Genomic DNA, 27,929 nt, shown 5'->3' with positions numbered 1-27,929 from the left:
CTGTGAAGCGACTCCCCTGCAGGTGGGGAGCTGGGGCTCGAACTGAGATCCTACGCCAGTCCTTGCGCTTTGCACCACCTGTGCTTAACCCGCTGCACTACCGCCCGACCCCCTGAAATTAAGGTTTCTAATAATTTCACTGATGCTTTTCTCTCCTTAGCCTCTTAGCTACCATCACTAATCACACCTTCCTTTAATGTCTGAACTACTTCTCTATCCTAATTCCCAACTTAATGTCTTAACGGCTGCCCTCATCACTCTTTATCAGAGATATATGTCTTCCCCTCATTTTTGCCCCCACTCTTTCTTGAAATCATATCACTTGACACATTCTCCTGGCTTCAAGTCTGTTATGGCACCTAAAAATGACTGTCCTACTGACAGTTTACCAATGATGTCACGTTCTTATTCATGTCCATGACTTAGAGCTTTCATTCTTCTTCCTGGCACTTTCTTCCACTTCCAACTCCATTTCCCCAAATAATTTCAGCTGTTTTTTCCAAGTTTTATTTTTATTTTTTCCTCCAGGGGCTTGGTGCTTGCACTGTGAATCCACTGCTCCTGGAGGCTATAGTTTCCCCTTTTGTTGCCCTTGCTGTTTATCATTGTTGTTGTTATTATTGTTGTTGGATAGGACAGAAAGAAATGGAGAGGAGGGGAAGACAGAGAAGGAGAGAAAGATAGACACCTGCAGGCCTGCTTCACTGCCTATGAAGCTACTCCCCTGCAGGTGGGGAGCCGGGGCTCAAACCAGGATCCTTAAGCAGGCCCTTGCACTTTGTGCCACAAGCTCTTAACCCACTGCACTACCGCCCAACTCCTGGTTTTTCCAAGTTTTAACACAATCATCACCTTTTATTTAATTCCCAAGTTAAGCTCCTATTATGCATCTCTTCATGCCTAGTGGACACTTCCGCATAATTATCATTACTTTTTTGAATGCAAGTTCACTAAATTCTTCCCATAGAAATGAACAGTGTGTAGGCACAACGGTAGTAGGTATAAAAATGTCTGGAAGAGAAGGATGAATATGGGATGATCTCACTCATAGACAGAAGTTGACAAACAAGAACAGAAGAGAAAACACAAAGCAGAACTTGGACTGAAGTTGGTGATTGCACTAAAGTAAAAAACTCTGGGGTTGAGGAGAGAGTTCAGGTCCAGGAACATGATGGCAGAGGAGGACCTAGTGGGGGCTGAATTGTTATGTGGAAAACTGGGTAAATATTATGCATGTAAAAACAATTGTATTTCACTGTCACCAATTAAATCATTAATCCCCCAATAAAGAAATGAAAAAAAATATATGTCTGGAATCAATGTATAAATGCATGCTATCTATATACAAATTTTAGGAGACTTCCGGAGGCAGCGCTATGGAGCAGCAGCAGCTGTGTTTCTCTCCTCTCCTCTACGGGGTCAACTAGGAATACCAAAGGAGACCACCTGGAACCTCAACAAGACAAAACTAGAATGACTTCAGGAACTCACCAAATCAATGGTGAGTGCAAACATATGTTGCTTGTGGACAGAGAGGAGCCTAGGGAGAAATTAGGTGGCTGGTAACAGTTGAGACACTGCCTGCAGTCTGTTTCACCAACAAGGGGATGGCTGAAGTGAGGAGAGGACTCCCCTGAGACTCACCAAATGCAACTGTGAATCTCCATTGCTATTGCCCTCAGAATCTGGAGCAGTGGAAGGAAGGACCTGTGCTGACACCAGGGAACAGAGAACTAACGAGGAAACATAGGAGAAGATCTTTACCTAATAGTGGGGCTATGAGAGTCTCTTTGCAATAACCACTGGATTATCTCTGAACAACTCTGCTTTATCTCTTGGTCATGAGTCAGTGATTAAGCTAGGAAGCCTACTTATAGTTTAAAAAACCTCAGGCTCCCATAGCCTACAGAGAAGAAAAAGAACAAAAAAGGCTTTTAAGCAACCGTGCTCCAACTCAAGGATTAAAATACTATTGAAACAACTGTCAACTTCTGTAACTGTGAACCCTTTAATTACCTTACATAGACACAAGTCAATCCAGGCAATAGTGATCAGTAATTTGAAAAGTTACATAAACATAATATATAAAATGGTTAAACTAACAAGAAGAAATATTGGAGAAATGAACCAGGACAAGAGTCCAGCTAAAAGCCCCCCAAAGGGTGAAGCACAAAATGATGAGGTCAACATCCAAACACTAGTTAAGGAAATAATCACAGGAGTGAGTAAAGAGTTTGAAAGAATTGTCATCAGAAATGCAGAAACAACAAATGAGAGTCTGGAAGAAAACACTAATTATCCAAGGTTATTAGAGAGCTGAAAGCTGAAATAGCTGAGCTAAGAACACAACTAGCTGAATAAGTTAAAACAGTATCAGAACAGGGTAACAAAATAGATGAACTCCAAAAAACAGTAGAGGGGAGAGAGAATAGAATAAATGAGGCTGAAGACAAAATTAGTAAGATGGGGCCAAATTAGAGAACTAAAAAAAAGTAATAGATCTCAAGAAGAGATAAGGAGATACCAAAAACAACAACAAAGACCTATGGGATGACTTCAAAAGAAATAATATACACATTATTGGCTTACCAGAGGAAGAAAGAGAGGGAGGGGAAGAAAGCATTCTTCAGGCCATAATAGCTGAAAACATCTCTAGTCTAGACAACATCAAAGACACAAAGGTTCAAGAAGCCCAGAGGGTCCCAAACAGAATTCACCCAGATTTAAAGACACCAAGACACATCATACTTAGAATGGAAAGGAATAAGGATAAAGAAAGGATCCTGAAGGTTGCAAGAGAAAAACAGAGTCACCTACAGAGGAAAAGCCATAAAATTAGCAGCAGACTTCTCCACACAAGTACTACAGGCCAGAAGAGAATGGTAAGACATCTATTGAGTGCTCAGTGAGAAAGGCTTTCAACCAAGACTACTATATCCTGCTAGACTGTCATTCAAACTAGATGGAGGCATCAAAACCTTCTCAGACAAGCAACCGTTGAAAGAATCAACAATCACTAAGCCTGCCCTGAAAGAAGTTCTGAAAGGTCTCCTATAAACAGTCAGACCACCATAAATAGGCCATCTATCAGAACACTCTAAAACTCTACAAGAATGGCGTTAAAATATCTTCAATCTTTGATATTAATAAATGTCAATGGCCTGAATTCACCTATTGAAAGGCACAGAGTAGGAAGATGGGTCAGAAATCACAATGCAACAATATGCTGTCTACAGGCAACCCACTTAACTCAACAAGACAAACACAGACTCAAAGTGAAAGGATGAAAAACTATCATACAAGCCAATGGCCCACAAACAGAGCAGTAACAGCTATTCTCATATCTGAGATGATAGAATTTAAAATAGATAAAATTTTAAAAGGTAGGGATAGAGACTACTTAATGCTCAGTGGATTAGTCAATCAAGAGGATTTAACAATTATTAAAATCTGTGTACCCAATGAGAAGCCATCTAAATACATCAAACGCCTACTGAAAGAGCTACAGCAATATATTAACAGCAACACAGTCATAGTAGGGGACTTCAACACCCTACTCTCTCAACTTGACAGATCATCCAGGAAGAAAATCAATAAAGACATGAGGGAGCTAAATGAGGAGATAGATAAACTAGAACTATTGGACATTTTCAGAGTCATTCAGCCCAAGAAACTGGAATACACATTTTACTCAAGTCCACATGGGTCATTCTCAAGGACAGACCATATGTTAGGCCACAAAGACAGGATCAACAAATTCAAGAGCATTGAAATCATCCCAAGCATCTTCTCAGACCACAGTGGAATTAAACTAACACTTAACAATCAACAAAAGATTAGTAATAGTCCCCAAATGTGGAAGATCAACAGTACATTACTTAACAACTACTGGGTCAACGAGGAAATTTAAGAAGAAATCAAAATTTTTCAAGAGTTCAAAGAAAATGAAGACACAAGCTATCATGATATTTGGGACACAGCTAAGGCAGTAGTGAGAGGGAAGTTCATAGCCATACAAGCACACATTAGGAAACAAGAAAAGGCACAAGTAAACAGCCTGACTGCACATCTTAAAGACCTAGGAGAAGAACAACAAAGGAATTCTAAAGCAACCAGAAGGATAGAAATCACTAAAGTTAGGGTAGAAATAAATAACACTGAAAATAAGAAAAACCATACAAAAGAGCAATGAAAGTAAATGTTGGTTCTTCGAAAGAGTGAACAAAATCAACAAACCTTCAGCCAGACTCACAAAACAAAAAAGGGAGAATACACATAAATCGGATTATTAATAAAATAGGAGATATCACAACAGACACAGCAGAAATTCAACATATCATGCGAGGTTTCAATGAACAACTATATGCCACCAAGCTAGAGAACCTGGAAGAAATGGACCATTTCCTAGATACCTACCAACTTTCAAAATTAAGTACAGAGGAACTAGATACCATGAATAGGCCCATCACAGCTAATGAAATAGAAACAGTTATAAAAAAAACCTTCCCAAAATAAAAGTCCTGGACCAGATGGTTTTACAAATGAATTCTACAAAACCTTCAAAGAAGAACTAATAACTCTACTTTTAAAAGTCTTCCAGAAGATTGAAGACTCTGGAATACTCCCTTCTAGCTTCTATGAAGCCAACATCACTTTGATACCAAAAGCAGACAGGAACACAACCAAAAAAAGAAAACTACAGACCAATATCTGATGAACATAGATGCTAAAATATTGAACAAAATCCTAGCCAACCAGATACAGCAGTATATTAAAAAGATTGTTGGCTCCCCACCTGCAGGGGCGTCACTTCACAAGCGGTGAAGCAGATCTGCAGGTGTCTGTCTTTCTCTCCTCCTCTCTGTCTTCCCCTCCTCTCTCCATTTCTCTCTGTCCTATCCAACAATGATATCAATAACAACAATAATAACTATAACAAAAAGAACAAGGGCAACAAAAAGGAATAAGTAAATAAAGAAATAAATGAAAAAAAAAAAAGATTGTTCATCATGACCAAGCGGGGTTTATCGCAGGCATGCAAGTTTGGTTTAATATATGTAAATCAATCAACGTGATCCACCATGTCAACAAAAGCAAGACCAGAAACCACATGGTCATATCAATAGATGCAGAGAAAGCCTTTGACAAAATACAACATCCCATTATGATCAAAGCACTACAAAAAATGGGAATACATGGAAAATTTCCTGAAGATAGTGGAGTCTATATATATATATATATATATAGCAAACCTACAGCCAACATCATACTCAATGGTGAAAGACTGGAGGCATTTCCCTTCAGATCAGGTACTAGACAGGGCTGCCCACTATCACCATTACTATTCAACATAGTGTTGGAAGTTCTTGCCATAGCAATCAGGTAGGAGCAAGGAATTAAAGGCATACAGATTGGAAGAAAAGAAGTCAAACTCTCCCTATTTGCAGATGACATGACAGTATACATATAAAAACCTAAGGAATCCAGCAAGGAGATTTTGGAAGTCATCAGGCAATACAGTAAGGTGTCAGGCTACAAAATTAACATGCAAAAATCAGGGGCATTCCTCTATGCACACACTAAGTTAGAAGAAGTTGAAATTCAGAAATCAATTCCTTGTACTATAGCAACAAAAACAATAAAATATCTAGGAATAAACCTAACCAAAGAAGTAAAAGACTTACATACTGAAAATTATAAGTCACTACTCAAGGAAATTGGAAAAGACACAAAAATGTAGAAAGATATTCCATGTTCATGGGTTGGAAGAATTATCAAAATGAATATACTACCCAGAGCCATCTACAAATTTAATGCTATCCCCATCAAGATCCCAACCACATTTTTTAGGAGAATAGAACAAATGCTACAAATGTTTATCTGGAACCAGAAAAGACCTAGAATGGCTAAAACAATCTTGAGAAGAAAGAACAGAACTAGAGGCATCACACTCCCTGATCTCAAATTGTATTGTATGACTGTTGTCATCAAAACTGCTTGGTACAGGAACATGAATAGACACATTAACCTGTGGAATAGAATTGAGAGCCCAGAAGTAAGCCCCTACACCTATGGACATCCAATCTTTGACAAAGGTGCCCAGACTATTAAATGGGGAAAGCAGAGTCTCGTCAACAAATGGTGTTGGAAAAAGTGGGTTGAAACATGCAGAATTATGAAACTGAACCACTATATTTCACCAAATACAAAAGTAAATTCCAAGTGGATCAAGGAATTGGATGTTAAACCACAAACTATCAGATACTTAGAGGAAAATATTGGCAGAACTCTTTTTCACATACATTTTAAAGACATCTTCAGTGAAACAAACCCAATTCCAAAGAAGTCTAAGACAAGTATAAACCTATGGGGCTACATCAAATTAAAAAGCTTCTGCACAGCAAAAGAAACTACTACCCAAACCAAAAGACCCCTCACAGAATGGGAGAAGATCTTTACCAGCCATACAACAGACAAGAGGCTAATAACCAAAATATATAAAGAGCTTGCCAAACTCAACAACAAGAAAACAAATAACCCCATCCAAAAATGGGGGGAGGACATGGACAGAATACTTACCACAGCAGAGATCCAAAAGGCTGAGAAACACATGAAAAAAATGCTCCAAAACTTTGATTGTCAGAGAAATGCAAATCAAGACAACAATGAGACACCACTTCACTCCTGTGAGAATGTCATACATCAGAAAAGGTAACAGCAGCAAATGCTGGAGAGGGTGTGGGGTCAAAGGAACCTTCCTACACTGCTGGTGGGAATGTCAATTGGTCCAACCTCTGTGGAAAAAAGTCTGGAGAACTCTCAGAAGGCTAGAAATGGACCTACCGTATGACCCTGCAATTCCTCTCCTGGGGATATATCCTAAGGAACCTAACACACCCATTCAAAATGATCTGTGTACACATATGTTCTTAGCAGCATAATTTTTAATAGCCAAAACCTAGAAGTAACCCAGGTGTCCAATAACAGATGAGTGGCTGTGCAAGTCGTGGTATATATACACAATGGAATAGTACTAAGCTATAGAAAATGTTGATGTCAGTGTTGGAAGTTCTTGCCATAGCAATCAGGCAGGAGCAAGGAATTAAAGGCATGCAGATTGGAAGAGAAGAAGTCAAACTCTCCTTATTTGCAGATGACATGATAGTATACATGGAAAAACCTAAGGAATCTAGCAAGAAGCTTTTGGAAATCATCAGGCAATACAGTAATGTGTCAGGCTATAAAATTAACATTCAAAAGTCAGTGGCATTCCTCTATGCAAACACTAAGTTAGAGGAAATTGAAATCCAGAAATCAGTTCCTTTTTCTATAGCAACAAAAACAATAAAATATCTAGGAATAAACCTAACCAAAGAAGTGAAAGACTTGTATACTGAAAATTATGAGTCACTACTCAAAGAAATTGAAAAAGACACAAAGAAGTGGAAAGATATTCCATGCTCATGGGTTGGAAGAATTAACATCATCAAAATGAATATATTACCCAGAGCCATCTACAAATTTAATGCTATCCCCATCAAGATCCCAAGCACATTTTTTAGGAGAATAGAACAAATGCTACAAATGTTTATCTGGAACCAGAAAAGACCTAGAACTGCCAAAACAATCTTGAGAAAAAAGAACAGAACCGGAGGCATCACACTCCCAGATCTCAAACTGTATTATAGGGCCATTGTCATCAAAACTGCTTGGTACTGGAACATGAACAGACACACTGACCAGTGGAATAGAATTGAGAGCCCAGAAATGAGGCCCCACACGTATGGACATCTAATCTTTGACAAAGGGGCCCAGACTATTATATGGGGGAAGCAGAGTCTCTTCAACAAATGGTGTTGGAAACAATGGGTTGAAACATGCAGAAGAATGAAACTGAATCACTGTATTTCACCAAATACAAAAGTAAATTCCAAGTGGATCAAGGACTTGGATGTTAGACCACAAACTGTCAGATACTAAGAGGAAAATATTGCTAGAACTCTTCCGCATACATTTTAAAGACATCTTCAATGAAACGAATCCAATTACAAAGTAGACTAAGGCAAGTATAAACCTATGGGACTACATCAAATTAAAAAGTTCTTCACAGCAAAAGAAACCACTACCCAAATCAAGAGACCCCTCACAGAATGGGAGAAGATCTTTACATGCCACACATCAGATAAGAGTTTAATAACCAACATATATAAAGAGCTTACCAGACTCAACAACAAGACAACAAATAACCCCATCCAAAAATGGGGGGAGGACTTGGACAGAATATTCACCACAGAAGAGATCCAAAAGGCCGAGAAACACATGAAAAAATGCTCCAAGTCTCTGATTGTCAGAGAAATGCAAATCAAGACAACAATGAGATATCACTTCACTCCTGTGAGAATGTCACACATCAGAAAAGGTAACAGCAGCAAATGCTGGAGAGGGTGTGGGGTCAAAGGAACCCTCCTGCACTGCTGGTGGGAATGTCAATTGGTCCAACCTCTGTGGAGAACAGTCTGGAGAACTCTCAGAAGGCTAGAAATGGACCTACCCTATGACCCTGCAATTCCCCTCCTGGGGATATATCCTAAGGAACCCAACACATCCATCCAAAAAGATCTGTGTACACATATGTTCTTGGCAGCACAATTTGTAATAGCCAAAACCTGGAAACAACCCAGGTGTCCAACAACAGATGAGTGGCTGAGCAAGTTGTGGTATATATACACAATGGAATACTACTCAGCTGTAAAAAATGGTGACTTCACCGTTTTCAGCCGATCTTGGATGGACCTTGAAAAAATCATGTTGAGTGAAATAAGTCAGAAACAGAAGGATGAATATGGGATGATCTCACTCTCAGGCCGAAGTTGAAAAACAAGACTAGAAAAAAAAACACAAGTCGAACCTGAAATGGAATTGGAGTATTACACCAAAGTAAAAGACTCTGGGGTGGGTGGGTAGGTGGGGAGAATACAGGTCCATGAAAAATGATGAATGAAATAGTGGGGGTTGTATTGCTAAATGGGAATCTGGGGAATGTTATGCATGTAAAAAAAAAAAAAAGAAGTAGAAACGCAAAGCAGAAATTGACTGAGTTTGGAGTATGGCACCAATGTAAGAAAGCAGAAGTATACTAGAGTTTTCAGTGAGTACCTCCCTAATACTTCCTCTCCACTTTTCCAAGCTTTGGGTCCATGATTGCTCAAAAATTTGTTTGGCTTTGTATGTTAACTCTCTTTTCAGTCACCAGGTTCCAGGTGTCATCAGGATGCCGGCCAGACTTCCCTGGATTGAAGACACCACCAATGTGTCCTGGAGCTCAGCTTCCCCAGAGACCCATCCTACTAGGGAAAGAGAGAGGCAGACTGGGAGTATGGACCGACCAGTCAACGCCCATGTTCAGCGAGGAAGCAATTACAGAAGCCAGACCTTCTACCTTCTGCAACCCTCAATGACCCTGGGTCCATGCTCCCAGAGGGATAGAGAATGGGAAAGCTATCGGGGGAGGGGGTGGGATATGGAGATTGGGCGGTGGGAATTGTGTGGAGTTGTACCCCTCCTACCCTATGGTTTTGTTAATTAATCCTTTCTTTAATAAAAAAAAAAAAAATTAAAAAAAAAAAAAAAAAGAAAATGTTGATGTCACTGTTTTCAGCAGATCTTGGATGGACCTAGAAAAATTCATGTTAAGTGAAATAAGTTAGAAACAGAAGGATGAATATGGGATGATCTCACTCTCAGGCAGAAATTGAAAAACAAGATCGGAAGAGCAAACACAAGTAGAACCTGAACTGGAATTAGCATATTGCACCAAAGTAAAACACTCTGGGGTGGGTGGTTAGGGGGAGAATACAGGTCCAAGAAGGATGACAGAGGACCTAGTGGAGGTTGTACTGTTATATGGAAAACTGAGAAATGTTTTGCATGTACTAACTGTTGTATTTACTGTTGAATATAAAACATTAATTCCCCAATAAAGAAATTAAAAAAAACATATATGGTGGCTCTGATAAAATAGGAAGGAACACAAATGAAAAAATAAACCAGTGGGACTCCATCAATTTGAAAGAAACTCTATACAGCAAAAGGAACCATAACTAAGTGAGACTCCCTACAAAATGGGAGAACTTTATATACAATACATCAGACAAGGGGCTAATAAGCAAAACACATCACAAAACTAAATAAAAGAAAGAAAAGAAAATCAGCAGTTTTATGAAGTCACAGAAACCACAATAAAGGCTTGACTTTCAGGTACCATTGGAAATAGGTAAAAGAGTTAAAATCTAAGTAGACAGTAGTTCATTCTCCAGCCATCATCTTCCAAAATGTATGGATTTCAAGAGAAGCAGCGGCAGAGCTGGGAGCTGGGAGAGCAGGAGATCAAAAGACCAAGAAAAAAAATTTAAATGTGTTACCTTTTAATTCAGAACTGAATACTGGATAAAATAATGATTTTTTTTATCAAAATGTTAGTTCTTACAAAAAAATTTATGAGGGTTTTGAAACATTGAACATCTAAATAATAGTAACCCTTAGTAGCGTTTACCAGTAGTATGTCCTTCTATTGCTGAATAGTATTGTATGGTGTGAATGTTCTAGTTTGCTTGCTTGCTTTTCTATTGTTGGACTTTTGGGCTATTTCCAGTTTGGAAAAGTCATGAAGAAAGCATTCTTATACACACACACACACACACACACACACAGTCAGGGTAGGCTAAGAAGTACTGAAATGATGAGAGTTTCATTTTGGCAATATAAATGACACATGCAGATATCCATATTACTATAAAGTCCATCCCTGAGAAGCAAGGGACTCCATCTGAAATTAATAACATCAACTATTACTATAATCTAGTCCATTATTGTTTGGGCCAGTGAAATCTCACCAGTACCATGTTTACCTTATTATGAAAGCTCAGTAATAAATGTTTTGACTTCCATGCCATTAATATAAAGTAGAAGGTAGAAGAGCAACTAACAATTCTTTGGTTAGAATTCACATAAGCCAGTACTTCTTTCCTCTTTGCTTTTCTTTCTTTTTTTTCTTTCTTCCTTCCTTTCTCTCTTTCCTTCCCTCCTTCTTTTTTCTATCTTTATTTTTCATAATTTAATACTTATCAACAAGATTTTTAGATAAGAGGGGTACAATTCCATACAATTCCCACAACCAGAGTTCTGTATCCCGTTCTTTCCATTAGAAGCTTCCCTATTCTTTATCCTTCTAGCCATATGGATCAAAGATCTTTATGGGTTGCAGAAGGTGCGAGGTCTCAGAGCCAGCATTTCTAAGAGGTTTTAGTAGCTTTACTCTGGCTCTCTTTCTGACATGAGTGAAAGCACTTACCTGCAAAGTACATCCAAACACACCAATCATCAGCATGGCCACTGAAAGGTAATCTGTAAACACGTCCCACCATGGTTTCAGCACACGAAAGGCAGGCTGTTGCTCAGAGAACTGCCGGAATTCTGTCACTGGAATCATGTTTCTGAGAAGGAAAAGGTTTTTAGTGAATGAACTCTTCTTCATGAACAACATTCTAAACTTTTAACAGAATGTGAAATACAGATCCAACCCACCAGTGACCTGAATTAGTCCAGGAGATGTTATGGCACATTAGTGCTTTATTAATTCATTGAATCAGAAGATCACTTGAGAAACAGGGAGCTCTAAATAGAAAAGGCAATAATGGGGGTCGGGCGGTGGCGCAGTGGGTTAAGCGCATGTGGCGCAAAGCACAAGGACCGGCGTAAGGATCCCGGTTCGAGCCCCCGGCTCCCCACCTGCAGGGGAGTCACTTCACAGGCGGTGAAGCAGGTCTGCAGGTGTCTATCTTTCTCTCCCCCTCTCTGTCTTGCCCTCCTCTCTCCATTTCTCTCTGTCCTATCCAACAATGAGCAACATCAACAATGGCAATAATAATAACTACAACGAGGCTACAACAACAAGGGCAACAAAAGGGGGAAAAAATGACCTCCAGGAGTGGTGGATTCATGGTGCAGGCACCAAGCCCAGCAATAACCCTGGAGGAAAAAAAAAGGCAATAATGTCATATATATATGTTTATATATATATATATATATATATTTATTTATTTATTATTATTTTTTTTTAACCAGTGAACTGCTCAGCTATGGTGGTGGTGGTGATCAAACCTGGGGCCTCAAAGCTTCAAGCATGAGTACTTTTGCATAATCATTATGCTATTTCTCCATTTTCTGTCAACTCTCAAAAAAAATGTTGCCTTTGAGTCCCACATACATCAGAATAACCATGGACAGAGTCCTCCATATACCATAAACACTTCCTTCCCCTATGTAGGGAAAAAGGAAAAAAAAGATGCTAGAATAAGATGAGTCCTTACTTCTAAAGGTCTTTGCTACTTATCTTACTATAATCTCAGGTATAGAGTGTAATTTTTATTTTTTTAATTTTTCCCCTTTTGTTGCCCTTGTTGTTTATTGTTGCTGTTGTTATCATTGTTGTTGGATAGGACAGAGAAAAATCGAGAGAGGAGGGGAAGACAGAGAGGCAGAGAAAAAGACACCTGCAGACCTGCTTCACCACCTGTGAAATGAACCCCCTGCAGGTGGGGAGCCGGGGGCTTGAACCAGGATCCTTACACCAGTCCTTGCACTTCACACCATGTGTACTCAATCCACCGGGCCACCACCTGGCTCCCAGAGTTTAAACTTTTTTCTCAACTTTAGTATCACCTTACTGAAAATTCTAAAACTGTAATCCTGGGCACAAAAGCTCACTGAGTATAAGCCTTTAGCTACCAAACTTAAGCAAAACTACCATAGTTAGATGTTCCCAGGAACATGTCTAAAATGGTTTTCCTAGCTTTCTTCTACCTTAAAGTTCCCTAATCTCATCTGCTCTAATCCTACTTATTAGTTCCTGTTCATTAATCATCTTGTCTCAATTTAGGTCATACCACCTTCCAGACACCAAGTTACAGATTCTACCATGACTCGATCCCGACTGCTATGGGCAAACAACCTCACCAATGTGTCCTGGACCCTCACATCTCCAGAGCTCTGGTCCACTAGGGAAAGACAGAAACAGACTGGGGGTATGGATTGACCTGTCAACACCCATGCTCAGTGGAGAAGCAGCTACAGACGCCAGAACTCTTACCTTCTGCTCCATAAACAGCCTTGATCCATACTCTCAGTAAGGGAGAAGAGATAGGGAAGATAAGAGGGCTCAGAACTCCAGCTCCATCAGCAACCAGAGAGAAAGAAGGAAAAGGAGAGGGACATATGGAAGTAGCGATGATGTTATGAATGGCTTAGAGGGGAAGAGAGGATTGAATCAGATAAAGAATGGGCAACTATGTATAAATGTGGACAGATAGTTGTAGAAGATGGCTGGTCCATGTCTACAACCTTAAGGGAACCGTGGTGGACTGCAGTGGGGAGAGTAAAGATTCAGAACTCTGGTGGTGGGAATGGTGTGGATTCAAACCCCTGTTGACATGTAATTCTGTAATATAAAAACAGAGTATAAGCCTTGCCATGCACACAGGTCGGGTTTGAGACCCACATAGGAGGAGCCACATGCTGGGAGAAGCACTGGTCAGTATGTCTCTGTCTCTCACTCTCTCATTGCAAATACAGTCCAAGAACAATGAAATTATGAATGTGCAAGGCCTTAGCTCTACACACACACACACCTTCAGCACTGGTTTGTACTATTTACTACTACTATTTGCAAAGCATTTCTCCTGGTCTCTAAAGAAGAGAAACAACTTTGTCACATGGTCCTCATCCTGTTTTTCTTCTAGTGTTTGCCCTTCTTACGTAGCCAGTTAACAGCGTCAGGTTGAGCCTGATGTAAAGTTTCGAGACCTCCACTCATCCTGTAAGAGAGAGGTTCTCTTTGACGGTAAATAGATGGCTGAGGATACTTCATCTTCTAACCTTGCAGTTATTTTTTTTACTGGGGAAGGTTAAAGGCTTACAAGCATCGTTGGTAAGCATAGTTTTTGGTATACGTGTAAAATTTCTGTTTACTGCAAAATACTCTGACCACCAGCCTCGGTCCTCCTCCTGCACCAGGACCTGGAAACTCCACTTCTCCCCAGAGTCCTCTGGTGCAATATACCAAACCCAACTAAGTTCTACTTTGTGTTTCACCTTCTGTTCTTATTTCCCAACTTCTGTTCATGAATGTGATCATCCCATATTCATCCTCCCTTTTCTAGCTTATCTCAATATGATTCCTTCAAGCTCCATCCAAGATGAGGTGAAAAAAGGTGTACTCGCCATTTTTAATAGCTGAGTAGTATTTCATTGTGTATATAGACCACAACTTATCCAGCCACTCATCTGTTATAGGACACCTGGGTTGCTTCCAGGTTTGGGCTATTACAAATTGTGCTGCTATGAACATAGATCTTCACAGATATGTTTGGATGGCTATATTTGGTTACTTGGACTCTATCCCCAGCTTCCAGTTATCTTTGTTTCTATGCATTTTAATTTTATTTATTCCCTTTTGTTGCCCTTGTTTTTTTCTTATTGTTGTTGTAGTTATTGATGATGTTGTTGTTGGACAGGACAGAGAGAAATGAAGAGGAGGGGAAAACAGAGAGGGGGAGAGAAAGACAGACACCTGCAGACCTCCTTTACTCCCCTGCAGGTGGGGATCCGGGTGCTCAAACCAGGATCCTTACACCAGTCTTTGCGCTTGGCGCCACCTGTGCTACTGCCCAACTCTCACATCTTGATTTTCTTCCTCTTTCCCCTTTCCTTCCTTCCTTTCATTCCTCCCTCCTTCCTCCCCTCCCTCTATTTCCTTCCCTTCCTTTCTTTCTCTCTTGCCCTTCCTCCCTCTTCCTTCTATTTCTCTTTCTTTCCAGGTGATACAATCTATGTGATAGAACTAAGATGGAAGGAGAGCACATTTTCAGGATTATGGATGTGATTTGTTCTCATTTCACAGCTAAGGTAGAAATGGCTGATTGAGAGGAGCTGAAGGGACTGGGAACTACTACACCATCATTATCAGTATAATTGATTTGCTTGCCTTTTCACACAACTTTCTTTCTTTCTTTCTTTCTTTCTTTCTTTCTTTCTTTCTTTCTTTTTTTTTTTTTTTGCCTCCAGGGTTATCACTGGGGCTTTTTGCCAGCACTATGATTCCACTATTCCTGGTGGCTGCTTTTTCCATTTTTAAATATTGGATAGTACAGAGAGAAATTGTGTGTGGGGGGGAGATAGAGAGGGAGAGAGAAAGACAGACACCTGCAGACCTGCTTTGCCACTTATGAAGCATCCCCCCCCCCCCTCCAGGTGGGGAGCTGGGAGCTTGAATCCAGATCCTTGCATGGGTCCTTGCACTTAGTACTATGTGTGCTTAACCTGATGGGCGATAATTTTATTCCTAAATTCACAACACATTCCAAAAACAAACAGACAAACAACAAAAAAACCTCCACACTATTGGTAGCAACTGATATTATGGCCAGGAATCCAGATGTTTAAAAAAAAAATAGGAATACTGCAAAATATATACCTGAAAGTAGAAGTACACTAGAGTCTGCAGTGAGTACCCACCCCCAACACTTCCTCTCCACTATTCCAAGCTTTGGGTCCATGATTGCTCAAAAATTTGTTTGGCTTTGTATGTTAACTCTCTTTTCAGTCACCAGGTTCCAGATGTCATCAGGATGCCGGCCAGGCTTCCCTAGACTGAAGACCCCACCAATGTGTCCTGGAGCTCTGCTTCCCCAGAAACCCACCCTACTAGGGAAAGAGAGAGGCAGACTGGGAGTATGGACTGACCAGTCAATGCCCATGTTCAGCAGGGAAGCAATTACAGAAGCCAGACCTTCTACCTTCTGCAACCCACAATGACCCTGGGTCCATGCTCCCAGAGGGATAGAGAATGGGAAAGCTATCAGGGGAGGGGGTGGGATATGGAGATTGGGTGGTGGGAATTGTACCCCTCCTACCCTATGGTTTTGTTAATTAATCCTTTCTTAAAATTAAAAAAAAAAGGAATAATAAAAAAAAAAAAAGGAATGGAATTAAGGATCATGATTACCTTTGGTCCAAGGAGCAGCTTTGTTTTTACCAGATCTTTAATTCCACCTGTGGCCAGGGGGCCCTTCCCCCTCAGCCTTGCTTTTAGTTCTTCAATTTTTTTCCCACTTCTGTTTCTATTTGAATATCTTTCTTGCACATCTCCTTGACCTGCTTTATTGGGCTCTTTTAGAGGCTTCTTCTCTTCAGGATGGACATGGCTCTAGCCACCCTACTCCCCAGTTTGATTTTATTTCTTGACTTTAATTCTTGTACTCCTTGTATTATATCAAGAGCTTCAAACTTAACTAGAATTCCTCTGTTAGGGAGTAATTTTACCCAAAAAGATACCAGTCTCTATCTAAATGAAGATAACTGAAGAGGGAAAAGGGAAAAGATACATATCATTTTTTCAGTCTGCATCTCCTTTCTCTGTCATTACTATGGTCCCTGACTTTAAAGTAGTCATTCTGCTACTGTGAGAAGGAATACTCTTTCCTTATTTAATGTCAGTGAGTAAGAGTGGTTCATGAGGGCCAAAAATAACATTACTCTCCCGTGACTGTCTTTGGGTATAATAATCTGCCCTGCATCTTTACTTGTCATTTAAAAAATAATAGGAGAAATGACATTTTCTATTTATTTTTGTAAACCTTATTTGTTTTCTGGGCCTTCCTTAATACTAACACAATTGGGAAGTCTAGATGAAAACATACACTCTGAATTCACTGCTGATTTTAGGTCTAAAAACTTTAAAAAATATATTTATTTTCCCTTTTTTGTTGCACTTGTTTTTTATTTTTGTAGTAGTTGTTGTTATTAATGTTGTCATTGTTGGATAGGACAGAGAGAAATGGAGAGAGGAGGGGAAGACAGAGAGGGGGAGAGAAAGACAGACACCTGCAGACCTGCTTCACCACCTGTGAATCGACTCCCCTGAAGGTGGGAAGCCGGGGGCTTGAACTGGGATCCTCACGCTGGCCCTTGTGCTTAGCACCACCTGCGCTTAACCCGCTGCGCTACTGCTCGACTCCTGGTTTAGAAACTTTTATAATGTTAACCAATCTGTTTTGCCACTTTATCTGACTTTTTTTTCTCTAATAGTAAACTGGATGTGTTCCTTGAAACTGCTGAAAATTTTAACTCTTTTTTAAATTTCTTTATTGGAGAATTAATGTTTTACATTCGACAGTAAATACAATAGTTTGTACATGCATAACATTTCCTAGTTTTTCAATTTTAACTCTTAATTTTAGTCTATACTCCCAGAGATAAAGAATAGGGAAATTTTCAATGGAGGGGAAGGGACATAGAACTCTGGTACTGAGAACTATATAGTATTATATTCTGTTGTCTTATAATCTTGTTAATCATTATTAAATCACTAATAAAAATTAGAAAATAGATGTTCAGCCTCACAGAGGTTTTGGGAGGGTGAGGGAGACACAGACTTTTGGTGGTGGGAATGGTGTTGATGTACACTCCTAAAAATGAGAAAATAACACAAATGGAAAAAAAATTAACTCTTACCTATGACCTACCCATTTGATGTCAGTAAGGTATTTGGTATGAATTTCTTATTATACCAATCCCCCCTAATATTTTCTAGTTACAGTTGTTCCAGGGGCAGCCACAGACACTAACTTTCTACGTCTGCTTCAGAAGCTATTGTTTTATTCTGTTTCGTGGCCCCATCTCTTACCACAGTGCTTGGCAAATAAGAGGCTTTCGATGTTGAATAATGTCTGTTCAATAAATGAGTAAGTGAATTCAGATGGCTATTCATGGATGGTGCAAATCAGATTTCGGTGACCTTATCAGTGGTACGGAGAATGCGAACAGGTACAGCAATGACAGAGAGTAATTGAGAGGAGGAAGGGGAGACAGAGAGGAGACAGAAAGACACCAGCAGCACTGCTCGCTCCACTGATTGTGAAGCTTTTCTCCCGCAGGATGGATTTATGCCTTTCAACTTTAGATAGAAAGAGATTAAAAGAGGGGAGAGAGCAGAGCAGAGGGAACAGAGACAATGCAGCACCACCATTCATGGATCTTCCCATAATGTTATGCTTGGGGCTCCCAAATGGTGCTGTGTGTTTGAATAGTGGGTCCGTGTGCATAGCAAAATTTGTCCTCTACTGGGTAAGCTATCGCTGGGCCCTTCAAAAGACTATATAAACTACTTTTTTATTTTATTATTTTTTTATGAGTATTACTCAGTTCTGCCTTATTGTGGTGCAGGGGATTGAATCTAGGACCTCAGAGCTTCAGACATGAGCGTCTGTTTTGCATAACCATTATGCTATCTCCTTGCCCTTATATAAACCACTTTTAAAATAGGTTACAACTACCAGTATTTACCAGATCAGAACTTAAGTCTGAGAATTAAAAAAGAAAGATATTTATATTTAGAAATCATGAAGCCTATACCTGATGACATAATACTATTGTAAGAAATAACTAATTTCTCCAAAACAAAGATGTAATAAGAACAATATTGTTGTTATACATTCTGGCAAATCTCTTTAATGCTTGACATTTAATGCTTGACATCTGGATTCTTATCTTTGTTATACATTCATTCTATTAAAATATGTCTTGTTTTGATTGCATTTAGGAATAAAACAGATATGCAGTTGGAAAAGGGAGGAATATTTTAGCCTCTCAATATATTAAGCATATTAATTTTTTATTTTTTTTAATTTATTCATGAGAAAGCTAGAGGAGAGGGAGACAAAGAACCAGACATCACTCTGGTACATGTGCTGCCAGGGATTGAACTCAGGACCTTATGCTTGAGAATCTAATGCTTTATCCACTGCACCACCTCCTGGACCACAGCATATTATTTTTTTAAATGTATCAAATTGACCTGCTTAGTTGCAATATGGAATCTGAAAACTTTATTGAGTTTTTCAAATTCCATGACACTAAAACCCATTTATCTATCTTACATTTTGAATTAATCTTTTACCCATGCATGATTTTGTAATATTGTTATTGGTCATCTGGAAAATATTGCCTCACTGAATTACACAGATCTTCTAAATGTTGATAAATTATTTTTCAAATATATTCATTAACACTACCACTGCTCTCATCAGAGAAGATTTTTAAGCAGTGGGAAGCTGTCAGAGTGGTGATGGATACAAGTTTTCTGAAATTCTAATCAACTCTTGAAAGTCTGAATTTCATTTCTGAAAGCAGACATCAGCTGTTTTCTTTGGTGTGTCAGACTTTACTCTATGAAAATATCTTCCACATACTCAAGTTTGAATAAACAGCTGTTTCATTTTCATTTCAAATAAAAATGATGCAATGTGACAAAATGCCTAATTTAACTTCAATACAAATCAGAACTTTCTCTTGAAACAACCATTGTGCTCTTGAGTGTAGCAGAAATGTTTTTCCCTACATCACAATACATCAATACAGCATGTATTCAAGACTTTACAGTTACTAAGCCAGTACTTTTTGTTACTTCCATAAGGATATTATATGAAACACCTATGTTAAAATTTCAGATATGTGCTAATGAAGACTGTAATAAAAACACAGTATATAGCACCAGGGGAAGTACTGGTGCTGTAATGCCCTCTCTCTCAACCTCTCTCTTTCTCTGTTTATCTCTCCTCTTTCTAAAGTAAAAAAACATGAAAAAATGGGCCCAGGAGTGGTGAAATTACATATGCACAAGTCCCTGACACTGCACAAACCTTAACAAACAAGCAAAAGGGCACTTTGAACATTTTTAGGGGCAGAGGAAAATTGACAGAGAAGGGAGCGATAGAGGCAGAGACAAGGAGACACCTGCAGCGCTGTTTTCCTGCTTGTGGGGCTTCCCGCTGCAGGCAGGGGCTCGGGGCTTGAACCCAGGTCCTTGAGCACTATAATATGTGTACACTACCGGGTGCACCACTGCCTGGCCATGCAAAAAATTGCGGTAGCGCAGCGGGTTAAGCTTAGTTGGCACAAAGCGAAAGGACCGGCGTTAAGGATCGCAGCTTGGGCCCCCCGGCTTCCCACCTGCAGGGTAGTCGCTTCATAAGCAGTGAAGCAGGTCTGCAGGTGTCTTTCTCTTTCCCTCTCTTCCCCTCCTCTCTCCATTTCTTTTTGTCCTATCCAACAGCAACAATAATAACTACAACAATAAAACAACAAGACCAACAAAAGGGAATAAGTAAAGAAATATTTTAAAAAATTAGACTTAGTAGGGTTCCACAATCCATACTTTAGAGAGCCATGGGGAAAAAGGCTCACTGTTGTTTTTATCTATCACTCTCCTTAGGAGAAGCAACTACAGAAGCCAGACCTTTCACCTTCTGCACCCCATAATAATCCTGGGTCCATACTCCCAGAGGGATAAAGAATAGGAAAGCTTCCAATGGAGTGGATGGGATACAAAACTCTGGTGGTAGGAATTGTGTAGAATTGTACCCCTCCTATCCTTCGGTCTTGTTGATCATTATTAAATCAATTTAAAAAAAAGTAAAATGAGTTATCGGTAAGTTTCCAGTACTAAAGAGAGACTAGGTGGACTGTTTGCTGACTAAATTGGGAAAATGTATTATTCTTTCACAAATTTCAGGTCTCTGAAAGTCATTCATTACAGTGACTATATTTGATTTCAGTTGCACCATCAATCTAGTTTCCAAGTGATTTGAAACCATTTGAAGAGTTACTGTTTCAATTTGAAGAAATTGCTTCATATTATACTACTAGGTTCAAATATTCCCCTCTTAAAGATTACTGGAATAATTTTGCTTCATTTAAAAATTTTCTGTTTTAGAAAATTTCTTCCAACTTCAGTTTCTAACATTATGTGATTTTATTTTACTTTGCTAAATAGTACCTTTGAAAATATGCAATTTTTTTAGATTAAATAAAAATATTTTTAGCACATTACATTGTGCAAGGACACTGGTTCAAGCCTGCAGTCCCCACCTGCAGTAGGAAAGCTTCACAAGCAGTGAAGTAGTGCCTAAGGTATCTTTCTGTCTCTATTCCTTTATATATCCTCCCTCCCTCTCAATTTCTGTCTCTATCCAAAATAAATAAATAAAAGATTTAAGTATCTGAACTTTATTAAAGATCCTTGTAGCCACAAATTATTTTAATAGCTCTAATATCCACAAAACACTACCTCTCTCAAAAATATTGTATTATAATGTGCTTTGGTAAAAGCATTGTTAAATTTAGCTGCAAGCATAACATTTGTTACGTCTTTCATTTATTTGACTACTAGTGACATAATGACTTTATTTCTCTCAGGAGAATTTTAATATCTTATTTAGAATCAATTATACAGAACAAAGTCTACTTTAATCTAAAGTGATATTATGAATAACAAACTTACTCCACTTGAATGTCAAAGAGCTTACTAACAAACAACAAAAAAAAGCTTACTAACAATATTCTCCAATATGTGGGTATAACTAATATTTACTTTGCTCCTTATTATGATGGTCAGAAAAATCTCATCACCTTTAGACAGTACAGTTAAACTATTCAAGGAATCAAAGATCAAATCCAAATGTAGTAGGTGTCATATCAGTTATATAATGTGTGGTTCCTTATATAAATGAATTTAAATATTCACTAGTTTCTGAGTCCATGAAATACGAATTCTCCAGGAGAGAAATCTGCATGTATTATTCATCTCTGCTGCTAAGTCTAATGACCAGCTCTCACTTTATTTGCTCTTTCAAAAATATTTACATAATCGAATCATTGTTTACTTGGTTTTTAAGCCACCACAGCCTTTAGGATTTTCTCTTACCTCCTTGGTCTCTTCTTCTTGATCCATGGACTTTGGTTGTCTAGTACTAATTAGGTTTTTGGTTCTTTTCCCTAACTCATTCACTTCTTCAGTGAGTTTATGCTAAACATTAATTCAAAATATCTGCATCAGCACTACTGCCTTCTTGACACCACCATCTAGATAGCCACTAGAAATACTAAACTCAGCATGTCCCAACCAATTCTAGTTCTAATTTCGTATCTCAACATTCCCTACCTCCAGCAAAGCCCTACTCCACTTTCAATTTTGCTATCTCAGTTGACAGCAATTGTGCTGGGATAGCCTGAGGGTACTTCTTCCCGAGCTAGTGCTCTCTGGGTTGGAGAGAACTCAACTGGAGCCGATCTAGGCTGCTGCGTGGGAGAGGGATCAGGAACTCGTGCCGCACTAATTTCGCAGGAGATACACTCTGGAACTCTCGGAGCCGGAAAGCAATTTCCAAGTGTCTTTAATCAGAAGAGCAGCTGTTTTTATACTCTCCAAGTAGGGTGTAAACAGGATGTGATATAGAGAGAGTGGAGAGAAAAGTGACTGGTGAAAATCAGAATGTGACAAGGAGGGGGTGCAGCAGGCGAGAATCCTATCACTGAACCACCAATGCCCTGGAGGGAGTGCTTTATGTAAATGTAAAAGTGATTTATGTAAATAGACCAAAGCTTTGAATGGGATTAAATCTATCCCTATATAGGCATATGGTTAAGCAGAAGCCAGGGGGAGCTGGCATACTATCCAACACAATTCCATCTTTTTCATTGCTTATGTAAAAAATCTTGAAGTCATCCTTGATTTTACTTTGTCTTTTACATCCCACACCCAGTGTCAAAAATAGAGAGATAATTAGTATACTCCTTAATGTATTCTCTTACTCCTCCTATAAAGATGCAAGATTCGTGAAGTTAAGGGCTTTTTTTTTTTTTTGTACATTAAAGTAGCTGAACTGGCTAGAAAATTCATGTCATATATGCCCAATATTTGATGAGTCAATTAACAAAGACATAGTAATTTCAATCAGGAAAGGGTGTATAAAATTGCTGTCAGTTTTAGAAATAATTGTAAAAGCAAAGAGTATGTCTGAATAATGTTTTGGGAGGAAAATTCCACAGTGAAGGGCCAGGACATTAGCACAACTGAGGTTAGTATGGAGGAGGGGAAAAGAAGGAGCACAAAAGTATCATGATTATTTTGGATAGTCTTTCAGTTGTATTTAAGTATTTAATAAATAAAAAGAAGTCATCAGGATATACTCAAACATCAACGGTAAAACGTTTTGTTTTTCCTCTAGCAAATGCACAGATGGGAATTAAAAAATAAAAAAAGAGCCAAAGTTTCCAATTATGTAAGTATGATCTCTCTCTCAGGAGAGTATGACCTCAGAATGCATTTTATTCTGTAGTTAACATACAGATGACAAATAATTCTTGAAAATTCCACACAATAAGACAATAATTACATGGCCTATTTATTTAGTTAAAAGAAATTCTAAATGGGTTATAAACTGAGAACCTGAAGATAATTCAGCATTCACTCAGTGTGTAAGTCTCATTTTATGAGTGAAAAACATTGGCCAAGAGAGAAGAGATGACACACCCAAGGAGGATTGCTAATAGTGTGCCATAATTTCCTACCAAACCTTATTCCTTTACTCTGCATTCCTAGTTAGTTCCACATGATGTCAATGAATGTAAATAATTTAAGTTATACAAAAGATTTAATAGTTTAAAGACAGAAAGTTTTAATAGAAATAAACCCATACTCAAATTCTTTTCATGTTTCTACTTGACAGTTATACAAAATGTAAACCAGTATTAATACAGTTAAATAATTCTTACCATAAAACTAGAATGTTATACTCAGAAGACATAAGAGGTAAAGTGAACTTGCAGTCCAATGGAATATTCTGTATTAATATCTGCATAGATATTTCTATGATTTCATGTTACATTAATGACCAAATTACATTACTGGGAAAATGTTTGAATTGACTGAGCATAACCCATTTTCTATGACTGGCAGTAGTGAGGAGCAAAAATATTTCCTATTTAGCTTGTCTCTTGGGTGTGCCATTCCATTTTAAGTGGTTCAAGTTTTTTCAGTCATAAAATGACTTATTAACTGTATGATCTCTATATCTTCCAGCTCCCCAAATTAATACTCATTTAGAATTTTTGTGCTCAGTTTTTCTTCTTTCCTTTCTTCCCTCCTTGCCTCCCTTCCTTTTTTTTTTTTTTTTTTTTTTTTTTGCCAACAGGCTTGGTACTGGCACAATGAATCCATCATTCCCAGTGGCCAATTCTTCTTTTCTTTTTTTTTTTAAATCTTTTTTTAATATTTATTTTATTTATTTATTTATTCCCTTTTGTTGCCCTTGTTGTTTTATTGTTGTAGTTATTATTGTTGTTGTTGTTTCTAGATAGGACAGAAAGAAATGGAGAGAGGAGGGGAAGACAGAGAGGAGGAGAGAAAGACACCTGCAGACTTGGTTCACCGCCTGTGAAGCGACTCCCCTGCAGGTGGGGAGCCAGGGTTTGAACCGGGATCCTTATGCCGATCCTTATGCCAGTCCTTATGCTTTGCGCCACCTGCGCTTAACGCGCTGCGCTACAGCCCGACTCCCTCTTCTTTTCTTTTTAAAGATTTAAAAAATATATATATTCATGAGAAAGAGGAGGAGAGAGAGAAAGAACTAGACATCACTCTGGTACATGTGCTGCCAGGGATTGAACTTGGGACTTCACACTTGAGAGTCCAGTGCCTTATCCACTGTGCCACCTCCCGGACCATGCCAATTCTTTTTTTTCTTTTCTTTTTAATAGAAAAAGAGAGAAACTGAGAAGAAAGAGGAGATTGAGAGTGAGAAAGAAAGATACCTGCAGTACTGCTTCACTATTTGTGAAGCCTTCCCACTATAGGTGGGGACAGAGGACTTGAGCCTGGGTCCTTGTGCAATGTAATGTGTGTGCTTTACCAGGTAAGCCACAACTTGGATCTGAGGCTATTTCTATAGAAGTATATATCTATAGTCTGCTGTTGAATTCTAGTTTTCTACTAATTCTAGTTTCCTCTTATGTAAGGAAGATATTACACATCTTTCTCATTAAACCTGCTATTTAAAGGTAAATCCCTTTTATCATTGCATTTCAAGTTACACATCTGAAGGCTTCATTGCTTTATGTGATAGATATTAGTCATAAGTTCTACTAAAATTGCCATATATTAGTATCAGTAGATAATTTCTCTAAAAGATCACTTTTATCTGCTCATATAATTGCTATAACACCATTTTGATAATGTAAGATATCCCTGATACTGTGCTAGGTAATAGGAAATGGAAATAAAGAAAACAAACAAAGCACCTTCCCTTACCTACATGTATACTTACAAGAAAATCTGCATTATGAGATGCTTACAAAAGCATGAACTGTAACTGATCTGTTCTGTTGATGTGATTGCTTATTGTTTTCTACAGCAGTGGAACATTTAAGAGATTGCTAGTTCTATTTCTTCAAGGAATGTTTCATATCTTTTTTGTCTCTGTATTTTGCTAGAAAATAACAGAATAGAACAGAACCACAGAACAGCTCAATTCATACTGATTAAATTGAAATAGACACACACACACACACACACACACACACACACACCACACCACACCACACCACACCACACCACATAAACATTTGTAGCAGACAACATTTTCTAGTATGTTTTTGTCCAGTTAATAAATTTGACTTTGCAGGCAATAAAAGTGACAGTTTCTACATAAAGTCACACTGTAAATAATGATCACTGAAAGCACCTTCACTACCAAAGACAGTATTTGAGAACTGGATAAGACTCAGGAATAATTTATAATTTAAAACTTAAAGGTCATTAAATTTTTAATGTGTCAATAGTACAATAGAGACTATGTCAATCAATAAAGACTTCTTAGGTCTCAGCTTGTATCCAAAGACAAAAATATGTCCCTTGTCAGAACATTGATTATGATAAAGCAATGTTCCTTATCAGAACATAACCCTATAAAAAAGCAATCAACAGAAAAAAAAATCAAACATAAAAATCTTGTTTATAGTGCAATGGTTTCGAATATACATTTACAAACCTTGGTGAGAACTTATAAGAAAGATTTGATTTCTTTGAGAAGTCTAAGAACTTCAGCTGCTGTGGCTATGATACTGATATAACTGAATGCTAATTAGTTAAAGTAACCCTTTTTTAAAAATTGCTGGTGCTCAATGTCAGTACTGAGTTCACTGCTCCTGGCGGCCATATTTTCCTTTCTATTTGATAGGACAGACAGACATTGAGAAGGCAGAGAGGGAGAGGGAGAGAGAAGGAGAGGCCTGAAGACTTCATTCACTTCTTGTGAAGCATCCTTTCTTTAGTTGGGGAATCCAGGCTCAAACCTAGGTCCTAGAGCATAGTAACATATACGCTCAGCCAAGTACACCAATGTCTGACCCTTCCATTTTGTTTCTAACTTCTTTAAATAAAGTCTTCAAGGAGATAAAATGTATACTTAAGTGCCCCTCCTCCAGTCTAGATAGAATTCTAAATATCTCAAAGAGTGTTTCAAACTCTTAATATCATGATATAGACAATGTTTCAGTTCATCTCCATATTAATATAAGAAAAAATTAACCTGAATTTGAGTGAGTATGTAATGACTGCTTTGAAAACATTCTATTCCTTCAGTAAATGATAACAGCAAAATTTAGTTTCAATGCTGTTTCCCTCTTAAGTAAGAAAAGTACAATAGTTCTAAGCAACAAACTGTGAACATCCAGGTCAAGCCAGAAAAAGCAGTTGAAACAAGTGCTGGATGGCCTTTCTAACTTTCTGAGAAAAGGATAAAAGAAGAAAGCAGTGTTCTCTCTCTCTCCGCTGTCTCCCTTCACACTCAATCAGTTCTATCCAGTAAAATAAGGTTAAATAAATAAATTTTCTTTTCTATTGGATGTGCTAAGTGAAATAAAAAAAAAAATGAAAGGAGAATTTAGATCCTCTAACTTCCAGGAGAAGATATTTCAGAAAGATATTAGTGATTCCTAAATTATTAGTATCAAAACATTGAACCTGATCTGAATAGGAAAAATTAAAATATTAAGGTTTTGTCTATCCATCTAATAAATATTTAATGCACATTTTTTTTACCTACAGAAAAAAAAAAGTTTGCTGGGCTTGGTTCTAAATTCAGTATAGTGATACTGAATTTAATGGCCATCTTGTCCAAGTTAGATATTATGAGCTCCCTTTTCCAACTCATTTTCTCACAGAAAACACAGGTAAAATCTAACATAATGCTATTTGCTACTCTCAGAATCTCACATGCAGTAACTGAGGAATGTGCCAAAAATATAATGAAAGGAATACCTAAGAAATAGGAATTAAATCATCAAAATATATGTTTCTGAAGATGATGTGTTATTTAGTTAACCCCACTCCAAATCAAAGCATCCTCCCCACTAAAAGAAATAGAAGATGCAAATGGGAAATCACTACAAAGGAAATATAAGTAATATAAGCCTTGTGGGGCTAATGCTACAATTAAAACTATAACTCAGTTCATTCACCCCCATTTTTTTGCAGACTCTTAGGCATCCTGCAGATCTGAGCTCTATAAACTCACTCAGGGAAGTCATGCCAGATCTCCCTAACTTGTTTCACACTCAGCACTGCAGGCTCTAACAATACCCGTGGCCTTCCTTGATGGAGACTGTAAGAAGCCACTTACCATTCATGTGGTTCTTGGATCACTGTTGGTCTCCACTCTTTCCCCAATATCTTATAATTTACACACAGTAGGTGCTCAACATATAGTCAACTAAGCAAATGAATAGTTAAAAACAAAGTCATAAGAGCAGTCTAAGTGTGAAATCATAGATATTAATTGGAATACTTTATCAGCAAAAAGAAAAAAAAGAGGACAAATTTTAATGACCTTAGCTAAATTAGATCAAAGCCAAGCTAACTTGATAGAAAAACAGTATAATATTTTGAGGCTAGAAATGGACCTACCCTATGACCCTGCAATTCCTCTCCTGGGGATATATCCTAAGGAACCCAACACATCCATCCAAAAAGATCTGTG

The 27,929-nt window shown here is 38.3% G+C and overlaps 1 protein-coding gene across 2 annotated transcripts in view; it reads right to left on the bottom strand.

Annotated features, from left to right (window-relative positions):
• LRRC8C (leucine rich repeat containing 8 VRAC subunit C) overlaps nucleotides 1-27,929 on the bottom strand; it is a 98,739-nt gene that overhangs the window by 33,986 nt on the left and 36,824 nt on the right. For both annotated transcript variants that reach the window (XM_060202024.1, XM_007524659.2), the window contains exon 2: nucleotides 11,351-11,492. In XM_060202024.1, coding sequence (XP_060058007.1) covers nucleotides 11,351-11,488 — 138 coding nt within the window. In that variant the 5' untranslated portion in view covers nucleotides 11,489-11,492. The remainder of the gene's footprint in view (nucleotides 1-11,350; nucleotides 11,493-27,929) is intronic.

The sequence above is a fragment of the Erinaceus europaeus genome, chromosome 11 (genome assembly GCF_950295315.1).
Source record: "Erinaceus europaeus chromosome 11, mEriEur2.1, whole genome shotgun sequence".
Taxonomy (NCBI): domain Eukaryota; kingdom Metazoa; phylum Chordata; class Mammalia; order Eulipotyphla; family Erinaceidae; genus Erinaceus; species Erinaceus europaeus.
This window is presented reverse-complemented; position numbering and strand designations above follow the sequence as displayed.